At 37.5% G+C, this 13,180-nt stretch overlaps 2 protein-coding genes across 3 annotated transcripts in view; both read right to left on the bottom strand.

Moving 5' to 3' along the window:
- dennd2b (DENN domain containing 2B) overlaps window positions 1-7,738 on the bottom strand; it is a 42,171-nt gene extending 34,433 nt beyond the window's left edge. Inside the window, exon 1 of one of the 2 annotated variants that reach the window (XM_026378476.1) lies at window positions 7,604-7,738. The gene's annotated coding sequence lies outside the window, so the exon portion shown is untranslated. Of the gene's footprint in view, window positions 1-2,503; window positions 2,736-7,603 lie in introns of those variants that run through there. The other variant, XM_026378475.1, reaches the window with a different exon arrangement.
- An 800-nt stretch (window positions 7,739-8,538) lies between these two features.
- Window positions 8,539-13,006, bottom strand: tmem9b (TMEM9 domain family, member B). The gene is made up of 5 exons (XM_026378967.1): window positions 12,778-13,006; window positions 12,021-12,112; window positions 11,809-11,917; window positions 11,305-11,439; window positions 8,539-9,514 (listed from the first exon to the last, which is right to left on the bottom strand). The coding sequence occupies exons 1-5, from the start codon at window positions 12,847-12,849 to the stop codon at window positions 9,359-9,361; spliced, it is 564 nt and encodes a 187-aa protein (XP_026234752.1). The 5' UTR covers window positions 12,850-13,006; the 3' UTR covers window positions 8,539-9,358.
- Window positions 13,007-13,180: the final 174 nt, after the last annotated feature.

Genomic DNA, 13,180 nt, shown 5'->3' with positions numbered 1-13,180 from the left:
ATTAGAAAGTTTATAATGCTTCATACACAGGTTAAATTATATTGCAGTTGCTTGCCTATTATTACTTCACAGCATATCTGAGGAAATGCCAGTAAAGAACTATCACCTGCCTAGGTAGCTATTTTTCTTTTTGTGTGTTTATGAAGAAGCTCAAAGATGTCCTTCAGAGTACTGAGCAATAATCAAAACCACAGCAGGTGTTTTCTGCTTCAGACTTTAGAAACTGACAAATACAGCCCTGCTCTGCTCATTTTCACACCGACAGCGTGTCTTCCAGCTCTTCAGCACTTGTAGTGACCAGTGTCTTGTTATAATCTAAGTCGAAGTCCTGCTCTGAGGCAGAAGTGCAAGTGTGAAATCAGGTGCATGATTTAAAGTCATGTGAAACCACTAATGAGCTGAAACATGCAACAGAGAAGCCACAGACTACAGCCAGACACTGCCATCATAGTGTTTAAATAGACTCAAGAACAGCAACATCATTTCTTGTTATTTCAAAGTTTGAGCACATGAATATTTACCTAAGTTCAAAAGCCTCCACGAGAGGAAACGCAACGTGGAAGCTAATTTTCCTCAGATCAAAGGAAGCATTTGCTCAGTGGTTGACAACTTTAGTAGTGCTTGCGGGTAAAGTTAAGGAACAAGGTCTTGGGAGTCCAACAACACTGGATAAGATCCCTGACTAGGAAATGTGCCAGAACCTAATGTTACAGAAATACACATGCTAATCTAAAAGGCCTGTGGCTCAGAAAAGTTCAGAGCTTCTCTACACAACAATATCAGACCATCACTAACAAAGACTCACAGCTGGTACCAGTGTACCCGCTCGGCAACGTTCATCAAGTTACAACTAAACTCTGTGGATGGATAGAGAGGAAAAGTTGCTTTAAAACTGCCTGGGCTCGCTCCTGTTAAACTGAATGGAGAACAGAGAAGAACTTCCTCAACAGCTCGGTGTTGACAGTCCCATCCAGTGAGAGGGGAAGGTCATTGTTAGATCTGCACAATAGAACATTTTAGGAAAAAACAAAGCTAAAGAAAACCAGTCGCAGCCACAGGGTTTGAACGAAACAGAATAAGATAAGACCGCAAGGATTTCAGTAGAAATCTGTTAAGAAAAAACATATTTAAACTACAAAGCACACGCAGTGTTGTTCTAAATGTGCAGGTGGTTTATTCATTTATTAACTGGATGTGTTTAATATTAAACTCTGGAAATGCATCTACATTATAATGGGACACAGATTTGTTTCATACATGTTAAGTTCTGGAGGTCAGAGGTGAGTGTCCTGGATACACACACCAAAAACCAACCACGTGTTGCTCAGTCCATGGCCTAGATTTGATATTCAACTTACTCACTCACTAACTCTGTAACTAACTAGTTAAAGTACAAACAAAAACTAAACTACAAACATAAAGTACACACATAGGCATTTTTTTCTTATGCAATTACTGCAACTTAATACGTTGAACCAACTGTTATGTACATGACATATTCAGCAACCTATGTCACCTACAGAACATCAGTTCATATGTATGGTAGTAGATTGAATGTAAAGACAGACATTTACTTAACTACTGTCCTTAAGCCCAATTTTGGGGTATTTGTATTTTACTTGCGTACTTCTTTAACCTTTTACTGCACTGCAGTCTGTGACATCACTACAGTTACTACACAGCTGCAGCTACTTTTCTTACATGTCACCTTACAAGTATTTGCAAATGAAACAGATGAAGATATTATAAGATATGGTCCTGGTTAAATTTACCAACATACATAAGTAGAGTTGAAATGATTGTAGTACTGATGACACTGAAAATGTATTTGTTAACATAAAAATGTGTTTAAAATCTATAAATTGAATAATAATCTAGAAAACATAGTGTCAGTGCTAAGTGTTTTTCACTGGACAGTACAACATCAACTCCTTTTTCTTTCACAGGATGGTATTACACCATATGAATATCTACAGACGATGAAAGCAGGAATATGTGAACACATGAAAAGTTCACACGTTAGGTTTCATGTGGGTTTTATCTCCTCAAAGTCCAAACTACAGCAGAAAAAGTAAACATCTGAGTCCACACTTGTCTGATCTGGGCTGTTTCTACTTCTCTGCTGGTTTCTCTCTTGGCTGTTTCTGCGACAGTAACGTGGTTTAATTACAATCCACAGAGTTACTGACTGTGTCCGCTGGGACATTTTTCTCCATTCAGAGGGTCCAGCTGAAACACACACACACACACACACACACACACACACACACACACACACACTCGGTGTTTTCACTTCATCGTTTTAACTCGTCGATGACCAAATATGGTCACACGTGGATCAGTTCTTCGTCTTTTACGCGACCTCGCATCTTTTTTGTTTTTCACCTTTACGCGACCTTCAAACTTCGCCTCCTTCACTCGACGCTTCTCGTGTTTTTTTTGCGCCTCTAAATAATAAAAGTGTGACCTTCCCGCTGTCGCTCGTCAGTTACGGTTCATTTACCTCGGACTTTCTCCTCACATCCATGGCTGCTGGCATTTTGAGATTATAATCCCTTTGCACCAATCCCGCTCGTCTGCGCCTTGGGAAACTTTGGCTGCTTGTGCCGGATACCTGTCCTAGTCAATAAACTCCGACTCATGTCTTTCCAACCAAAACCGACAAAAAGCACCAGAGGAGAAAAACCCCTGCAGCCTCCCAGTCTGCACAGCCTGCTGCAGACTGGGAGGCTGGACTTGTTGCCATGGGGACGAGTTGTTTGCCCCCCACTTTTCTCGGGATTTGCCCCCCCCCACCCTCGGCCGCGCATTCAGCCTCTTCCCCCTTGTTTATTGTCACGGTTGCCTGAAGAGTGTGGATGAATATTCACGAGTTGCTGATGAGCTGCACGTTGCCAACACATTGTCCCGCAGGAACCCTGCGCTGCTCACTGGGAACATTTCAGCCACACAAAGATGTCTTTCATCTGTGACCAGGCAGCAGCGCAGGAATCTCACTTCTTAAAGTACTTCTACTTCTATTTGTGCGTTACTTGACCATTTGCATTTATATTTTACTTTATACTTCACTACAGAGAGAAATACTCCAGACTACTGCACTGTGGATAGTGTTAGTGTAGTTTACTACCAGTAGTACTATACTGTACTTTACAGACAAATGTTGTACATTTTGGTAACACAAATATTTTCTATTGTAGTATTGGAGTACAAAGCTGTAACTCTGGTAGAAAGTACATTTACTCAAAAACTGTGCTAAAGTAAAATAAAATGTACGTGAGCATTTTAGTTTTATGATACTTTTCCCCCACTAGTTACTTTCCTTTTCAAAAAACTGTATTATGACACATTAAAAGTTAATATAAAATAAGAAGTACATTAAGAAATTTTAATGAACCCTGTCTGTTGCAAGATTAAAGTGAAGTAAAGATAATTTCTGAAAAGAAACTACAAACTACAACTGTTGATGAATGTAATGGAGTGAAAAGTACAATAGTATCTTCTTAGTATAAATAAAATATAAGTATCTCACAACTGTGTAGGTTCATGTCTTTAACCTCATTCCACCAGTGAAATGTTCTGAAGTTCATAAGAAGTCCTCTTATGACGGAGCATCAAGTACAAAGTGTAAAGTATCAAATGTATTAAGTAAAAGTACTCATTATGTACCAGAACTACCTCTACTGTGAAATATTATTAGAAATGTTATATTTTTACACTTTAGGTGTCAAGTAACTAAGTACATTTACTCCTGTACTAAAGTACAATTCTACAGTACTTGTACCTTTACATTTTATATTACTTTTATATTCTATACTACATTTATATATGAGAGGGAAATATTACACTTTTTACTCCACTACATTTATTCGACAGTTTTAGTTTCTAGCTACTTTTTGCTGATGTTGATACTTAAAAAATATGTAAGTATTACTGTGGAGTAACAACCTGTCAGTACTTAAAGTAGTTAAACTCAGCTTCACCAGCTGCTGTTTTTGACAACAGATCAAACAAATCTGAAATTCAGCATCAGATTCAGCACTGTTTAAAGTACTTTGTTGTACTGTTTTTTTGAGTATTTTGTACTATGTTTACATTTTAGAGCACTTAAAACTTTAACGTTTCTGTTTGTAATACTGCAGTATTCATCTGTAAGGTGCTGTGAGTACTTGTAAAACTACATAATATGTCTCTGACATGTAGAAAAGTCACATTACGTGGTAACAGTCAAGTTAAGAACAAAAACATAACAACATGACTCAAAAAGGACCAAAACCTGCTGACTCGCAGTGATGTACAGGTGATGTACAGGACACATGACGTCACCTGTGGGTGGTTACAGGTGTAACAAAGTACAAAACCACAAGGAGACACCCGACCACGCCTCCGCAGCGATGCTGCCTTTGCTTACGCTGCTTTTCAATGTGGTGTTACTTTATAAGTACAGTAATTTAGTAATCTCCAGTGTTTGGGTTTTTTGTCATTCCTTTAGTGCTGAACCACAGGTCTGAACTGGAGGTGACCGCAAAAATTAAAATATTCACCCAATATGTAATATCCCTCGTAGGTTTGAGTGAACTCCCACATAATTAAACCACTTAACTCGCGCTGTGGTTCTGGAGCACACAGTGAATAACAAAGAGCATCTTTGTAACGACAGTGTGTGCAGACTCATTTGGACCCCAATGCCAAAAGATTCAAGATAATTATTTTAATTTCAATTCTAATTATAATAATTTTAAACTTTTAATGTGTGTCTTAGCGGTCAAGTGGTCAGCACACAAGGGTATCCATCTGCGTCACAAAGCGGATCACAATATAAAATAGTGCAAGACATAAACAGAGTCAGTCTGTTTGAGAGCAAATCGCTGAACGTCAGAGGTGTGTGAAGTACACAAACTGAATACTTCACTAACTACACTAACAATGTAGAATGTGATGCTGTTAAAAACATAAAGTCTAGTCCAAATTTGTTTGGTAAATTCTCCGAGGTGGAAATTATGATTAAAACGTGTTGTTACACTGTCGGTGAAAGGTGGGGCTGATTTTAATAACTTGATGTGGTGACTGACGGCTAATCCATAAATTATACATAAGAATTTTATTCATTTATAATGATTTTAGAAGAATCTTATCCTGCAAAAACTAATAATAAAGTAAAAATGTGTGTAGTGGATTAAAAGTACAATATTTGTACTTAAAAGTAAAAAGTAAAAGTACTAAAAAGTAAAAGTAGAAAAGTAGAAATACTCCTTTAAATGCATAATCAGCAGCTGTTTGCTGTTTAAGATTAAAACATGTCACCAACAAAATATTTGACTGTGAAAGAGCAAAAGAGCTCAAACTTTTAAAAAAATGCTAGTGAACCATTTATGGCTATCTGTCCACACAACGCTCATAACCACTTAACTGCCCATTCATAAAACCTGCTCCTTTCTGTCTCCGGAGGGGGTGTCTCATCATCTTACTGTGGGATGTTTTACCAGAACTTCACCAAAGTTTAAACTCCTGGAATTCATTGCTGTGTTCATCGAAGTGCCATCTGGATTTCTCATTAAAAGCCACATCCTCTATTTCCACAACAAGAGAGCATCAAACGAAGTTCAAACCTAATTATATTGTGCGTCTGCTACAAATGGATTCACACCGATACGTGGAATTCCTAGAGCCATGACATGACTCTCCGTAACGTCAGGTAGTAGTAGAGGAAGTACTGTTTTACTTAAGTAAAGGTAGAACAGTGTGGGAATACTCCATATTTGTAAAGGTCAAATATACTTAAAGAACTAAAATTAAAAGTACTTATTGTTTAGACTTTCTTTATATAATGTTGCAGCTGAATTACTTATCATACTGCTAGCTTGTCAATATCCACATGGGGATCAATACAGTCCTAAAATCAACCTATAATAATAACATTAAATAATTTATTTGATGATTGTTTTTATTATTAATTTGAATCTGTCATCTCTGACTTGGAAATACTTAAGTATAGTAACTTTCTCACTTAAGTATGACGTACTCAGCAACTTTCCACGACTGATGTGAAGATGACGTTTGCTGTAAATCTTTGCCATGTTGGTCTCAGAATTTTTTTTCAAGTCCTCAGCTGCTAAAGCAACAGTCACAGAAGAATTAGTGTTTATCTCTCAAATGAAATCCCCAAACTTTGCACGTGTTTGTTCCTCAAACATTCAAGAGGATCATTCCACAGCTCTATGGGGCTTTTGCCATCTACACTCCAAGAATTCAGCTCAGATCTCAGGAAGTGTGGAAATATTGAACCGATTTAAAAAAGAGAAAAGCAAGAAGTCAAAGTCACTGCACAATTATCTGCTCCCAATTTAAATCAAAACAGATTTGGTCCGATCCAACCCCGTGTCAGGTTTCAGAAACAGACCTGAGGCGGCTCCCAAACTGCAGCTTCAGGTTGAGTCATGGGCCTGAGATTCACCCTGACAGCACTGACAATGAAGACACGACTGGAGAGAATAAGCTGCCGGTGTCACCGTCAGACTGTGAGACAGCACAATAACAAGACTTATTTTCACTGCAGCTGTTCTGTTGTTGTTCAGGGAGAATAACTGGGTTGTGTTTGATTATTCAGATTTTTAGGAGTCTGCAGCCCCAGGCACAGTCATAACCTGTTTTGACTGTTTATTTTTCTTTTTTCATGCAGACTCCATTTTATTCCATGGAGACTTTCAATCTCATCCTTCCATCTAATAATACTGATTGTCTTATGTGTATGGGATGTGAAGGATGCCAACACGTCCTGTTTTGCTGTTCTTTATATTCTTCTTTTTATGCACTATTACTGACTGCAGCTGTTCGTCACCAATCAGGCTGATCTTTGATTAACGACACAAGAATCTGATCTGAAAGCTTCTGTCTCAAAGTGTCATTGTTCATTGTTCACACAAAGTCACACCGCGTTACTTTGTCTAAAAATGTTTTAGTTTCACTACACACTGTTCTCGTGGAGCAGCAGGAGCCCAGTTTAGCACAAGGACGCTCCTTTATCTCACAGCATTTTAACTTGTTTTTTTTTTTTTTACCACACAGCAGCCACGACATCCGTCCCACTGCAGACACAGAAACCTTGAAGGACTCGGTGCTGGTGCTGTAATGCTTCACACACTGGGTATTTACATGTGTGTGTGTGTGTTTGCAAAGTTAAGAAAAACTGAGCTTCATCTTGTTAGGACATGAAGGAAAAAGTCAACACAGGTGAGACTCTGAACATCTGCAAAAGACATTGATTGTTCAGGATCAGTCAAATTCAAAGGCTGAGGCGCCCCCTGTAGGCGGAACAGCGCAAACGCAGCAGAGAGGCAGAAAAGAAAGTTTCCCCTCTAAACATCAAACTGTGGATTAAAGAGGCGTCGATCAAAGTCAGCATCTATGAATAACTGTAAGCTCATTCACATTAATCACGTCAAAAACACAGGACCCGACACCCAGACAGTTTTCTTTTCTTATAAACGCAGCCAACAAAAGATGCTACAGACACTGCAGCATACTTCAACAAGTTCCTCAAATGTCGCTATTTTTCTGTGTGTGCACACTTATAATAAGAATCAGAGAGCTGAAAGCAACATCTTACCTGTCTGTGTGTGCTGCTGCAGAGTTTGGTCAGTGATCCATTGTTGAACAAAGCCTGTGTCGCTTTCTGTCAGTGCAGCCTGAAAACTGATGGTTGTTTCTGTGGAAAAAATCGTCTCCTCCGTCTAAGGAGGGGGGAAAAAAGGAAAAGTGGACAGGAAACGATGACGCAGCTGGATGGAAATGACTTAGTTGCATGAAAAGTCAGTGGCTGTCGTTATCAAACATTTGCACAGAGTCTGATCATTGTTGTAGTCACAGCTTTTACGTACTTCAACGGGTTTTAATGAGTTTGTCCGATTCATTCCCAGTTTTAAAATGTGCTTTAAATTAGCAGCATGTCAGGACTACAGCAGCCCTGCAAGGTTTTTAAAGTATTTATCAAAGATATGCCAAAAGAGTCAAAATAACAATACAATACATATGTTGACCTAAGATTGAATCTAAATAAGCTCACTGTGATTTTATTAGTTAGAATATTAGTGTCTGCTAATATGCAACAGTTTAAAGTAGTATTCCTGCATTAACTGGTTGATTCCCACAACTCTTAATAACTTCATTTAAAGAAATATCTATATATATGTGTGTGTGTGTGTGTGTGGGGATGCTAAATTTAGGCCTGAACCTTCTTCATGTCACGTCCTTATCAGGGCAATTCAGCCAGAGCTGTGTGTCTCAAACAAACAACGGAAAAAATCAACAAATTACAAAAGCAAGAATCACAAATATTACATAAATTTATTTCAAAGGTAAAGGTGTCACATATACAATAGTTAAGAACAGTTTCACACGTCTCCCGACTGACGTTCTTCATCTGCAGCCCAGCTATTCACAATAATTTAAACGTCTTTGAGCTCAGAACACCACTACGCATAATAACTCCTGTGATTATGGAACTGGTGTTTGACCCAGCACAAAAAAAGCTCCAAAATAAAAGACTTCTGTATACCTTTAATTTGTTTAGGCAGTTGAAGAGGGCACTGATTTCAGTTCAATAGCACAGCTACGTTTACTATGACATCGCCAAGTGTTGCATCGATTTCTGCAACAAGATTTAGTGAAACTACTTTCAAATGTCAGATTTAATGTGATGCATTAAAGGATGATTTTCACATCAGACATTAAACTTCATGGTAGGAATGAAAGGAATGGCTGAAAACACATTTACAAAAGATTTATTATAAAACATGCATTTTCAAAGAAAGCGGAAAGATATTTTACACTAGTTCCTTAGTTTGTCCTGTGGTGAGAGCAGTAGTTCTAAGTTAGGAGTTTTTTTAGGTGGGATTATCCACCAGCTACATGCTAACAGATCATTTAACGCAGAAGGCTCGTCCAGTTACCAACATACACCTGGGTGTTATTGTTTATTCTGGCTTGTAAAATGGAATTGGTCAACTAAGGACTGATGGGACTCCACCTGACGCTGTGGACAGTAAAATATTCACTGGAAAGATCTATTTTTTTATCTCACATGTTTTAGTCTCCATCGTTTCATTGCACTCTCGAGTGCCTTGGCACTTAAGTCTGCTTTTGAACTTCAAAACAGTGCCAAACTGAATTCACGGTAATCTCCTGTAAAATTTCCCCCTTTGATTGAGCATCTGCCAGGAAATTCACCATGTTCACACACTTTGACGATACAAACTACAAATGAGAAAAAAGGATGTGATATAAATTAAGGACTCTATCACAGTGAATATTTTTCATATTCTTTTTTTTTTTTTTTTTCTCCACCAGTAGCTCACAGGACAGTTTAACTGAGAACAACATGGCGGTCGAACACAGACTTCCTCTGTTCCTGGACCTGCCTCCTCCAGCGCTGCTGAGCGTGCTCCACTTTGTTCAGCACGTTTGGTCGAGAGTGTGAACGGGACAGAACATTGTGAGCATTGGCAAAAGGCTGCTGGTCCTGACAACACAGAAGAAAACACAAGATGAACAGGTCGTATGTGCAACAGATCAATCCTCAGTCAACATAAGAAGAATGCTTTTAACCCCAATACACATTTCTGGAAAAAGTACAGTTTGGTAATCACCTTAAAAAGAGCATCAGACATCAAACTCTTTCTCACTTTAAAGCATGAATTCATTCAGTTGTGCTGCATTTTGTTCTCATCTATAAACTTTTTTTGGCTTTTTATCTTTTCATTAAGTGGCTTTTCAAGAGCTATTCAAATAAAATGACTTATTACTGCTACTATTCATAGCAACAAGAAAGGATTGTAGATGTATTTTTTCTTTGTACTTTGTTCTTGTGAGAATTATCAGCCTCTCTGCATAAAACCTAACGCAACAAGTCACTGTAATGTAGCAGAAGTAGCAGTTTATTGGTTCTGCCTACAGATTTCTCCCTCTCTGTTGTGATCTTAGTTACAGTAGAGGAGCAAATATGAGTTCTACATTTTGAGTAAAGGCTTTAAGATGAAGTAGATAACGCTGTAATTCTGTTGTTGTGCCATAAAAAAAGAACAAAGGTACAATGAACAGCTTATTCAAGAAAGAAATACTGTCAAGCTGACCAATGTGAAACTTTTGGTGCTGACTTCTGCTTAGTCACATATTTATACAGCACAAGATTTTTTAAGAGAAAGCTCTTGTAACACTTCCTCTTGCTTGAACTCTGCCAGTGAAAACACAGAGAGCTCAGCAAGGCAGCCGCAGTTCATCTTCCAACCCTCAGGCAAAGGCAGTTACCATTTCCCTTTGTTAACATATAAACATATTTAACAGTGTCTACTAAAGGAGATCAAACTGGCTTTCTGCTTTGTGTATGCATTTAGAAGATTTTAATGGTGCTTTTGTTATTTTAAATTAAAAAAAAAAAGGTTAAATATATCAGCAACAAGATTACTGTCAGACATTAGGTCAAGGCAAGAAATTACAGAGTTTCGATGTACTGCATTGTATAATTACTGCAAAACCTCAGTTTCCTGTGAGCCAGTCAGCAGCTAATTTTCTTTTCCTATTATCTACCACATATGAACCAACACTAGGATGTTTAAAATAAATATCGACTTGATGTTTTCTGGAATTAAGAGTGAGCAGTCAAAAGTTTATATAACCTTCACCTTAAAAAAAACAAAAAACAAAATCACATTTTACCTATTTAGGAGATCAGATGTCCCCCTCTGTGTGAAACCGTGTCTCTCATTTTTGTGACATTTCAGAAAGATGTTAGTGGATTATGATTCATGTAAACAGAAATTTCCTGCAAATTAGCATTCCACCCAGGAGTTTCACACAACATTGCTTGAAGCATCTGTTCAGACTGAACCGGTTTCTGTAAGACTCACTAAAAGCAGCCTACATAACTGTTGTTGCATCAACTTGGTGTTTCCATTTATTTCAATTAAAAACCGTAAAAATCTGATAAATCAGAAATGATTTATGTTGTATTTTATGTCTAATGTAATGTGAGTATTTCCTCCTATTTAACAGCCATCACATAAAAACTGTTTGGATATGACTGAAGAAACACATAACCACGTTAAATGTCACCTAAGAACAACGTATCCTGGCTGACATTTTATGACAAGAGAGGTTATGCAACACACATAAAAGTTATTATGAGCAGACAGAGTTCAGAGTAAGTAGTTTTCTGTGTAGAAGGGTGGCGAAGAACCACAATTACCAATAATATCTAACATTGCTGTACTTCCTCACAATGAGCTGCATAGCTATAATACTAAGAACACATACCCCAACATCATCATCACTTTGGATGAGCTGTGAGTGTCCAAACAGACGTCTCTTCAATATGGGTTCCAGGAGAGTCAGGTAGACCATGTAGAGCAGCAGCAGGCCCAAAATGGAGAGGTACATTATGATGGTAAACTGAAAATGTGAATGATGAGTGACTGGTTAGGTATGCAGACGATAGAAAACACAGTGAATAATATAAGAATAGGTCACCTAATCAATTAGTGTATCAAAACTTGTAATATTTTATTATTCAATTAAGTCAAATATGAAGCCCTTTGTCTATTTTATAATCACTGTAAATGAAATATATTAGGATTTGTAACTGTTTAGATAAAAAAGCAATGTGATGATTTGTTGGCATTTCAGAATCTAAGAGATGAATAAATAACTGATATGTTTTGATATGAATTCATCAGGTGCAGCTAAGTGACAAAAAGAGAAAAAATAGACAAAGAAACAATTCCTTATTTTTTCCGGAGACATACTTGGATATCAACTTACCTTAATGGTTCCTGAGCTCCTCTCTTCATATTTACACTCACAGCGTAAACAGTACGCTTCGACATCCTTCCCATCCACCGGCATGGGATCAACCACATGGAGACAGTTACTGAAAATTTTCCAAATAACATTAACAAGTCAGTAGTGAGCAGGAAATGTCAATGTCATCTCATGTCATTTAAGGGAGAGTAGTAAAACATAATTTAGCATACCAGTCTTTCAGAGTAACATTGTTTTTGTAGATTTGCCCCTTCACATCTCTGTATGGTGGACAGATGCATTTACAACGGACATCTTCAGCATTCTGTAACAGTGAAATCATATTTTTAGCTCATTTGTTTTTATTTTGTTTTTACTTCTCCATCTTCAGACACTCAACATATAGAACAAATGTAACTGTTTCATTTGGCATCTAAATCTTTATGTATTATTGTTAACTTAGTTGTTTTTGTAGTCGACATAAGAATTTTTTACTTTTATGTTGGTACATCATACATATACTGTGTCATTTTAAACTTTTACGCCAGAGTACTACTTATACCTTTGTTTTTACATGTCAACCACTGTAGCAATACAAATATTGACCACAACAATGATTAGCTACTCACAAGTAGTCTACTAAAAATCATGTTAACTAGCTTTCACAATATTCACACGGTTACAAGGGCTTTGGTCTACAACAAGATAAAAACTAACAGCTTTAATAACTTTTGAATTCACGTGAGTTATAATGTTTACATTAGCAAGTCATAATTCAACATTAGCAAAACCTGCGACGTTACTGGTCGTGTTAGAAAAATCCAGAAACTTATAAAGAAATACTGTTTCTTATCCACTTAGATGGATGTAGACACTTTAGCTATAATTAGCATTTGAGGAGATTAAAATATAAAAGATTTGAGTTTATTAAGCGTTGATGACTGTTTCTGTTCAATGCTAGCTAACCTAGCTAACTAGCATTAGCCTTACCTTCGCCGACACTTGACTTAACAGAACAAAACAAGCCAAAGAGAAAATCTCGAGAACAAAGACAGACTTCATCTTTACAGTCTGTCACAGAGTTTTACTTTCCAAAGAAGAGTACTACAGGTGTTTCCACAAATAACCCCAGCAGCGTAAAGTACACCCTACCAAATGAAGCTGTTAGCCATTAAGCTAACTGTGACATAAACCGGATAAACACCTCAGCTGACTCTTAGTTTCCGGTTTTCCGGCTACGCCAGGTTAAAATAACAAGTCATGTCCCGGCGGGCGGTGAAATATTAGATAAAAAATATTTAACTCATAATATATTTTGGTTCCCTGTTCAAAGAATATGACAATTGAATTATTCAGCTATTATTTCGGTTGCTTCCAATCAACCCTGAGAAAA

The sequence above is a fragment of the Anabas testudineus genome, chromosome 3, assembly GCF_900324465.2.
Source record: "Anabas testudineus chromosome 3, fAnaTes1.2, whole genome shotgun sequence".
Lineage (NCBI taxonomy): Eukaryota > Metazoa > Chordata > Actinopteri > Anabantiformes > Anabantidae > Anabas > Anabas testudineus.
This window is presented reverse-complemented; position numbering and strand designations above follow the sequence as displayed.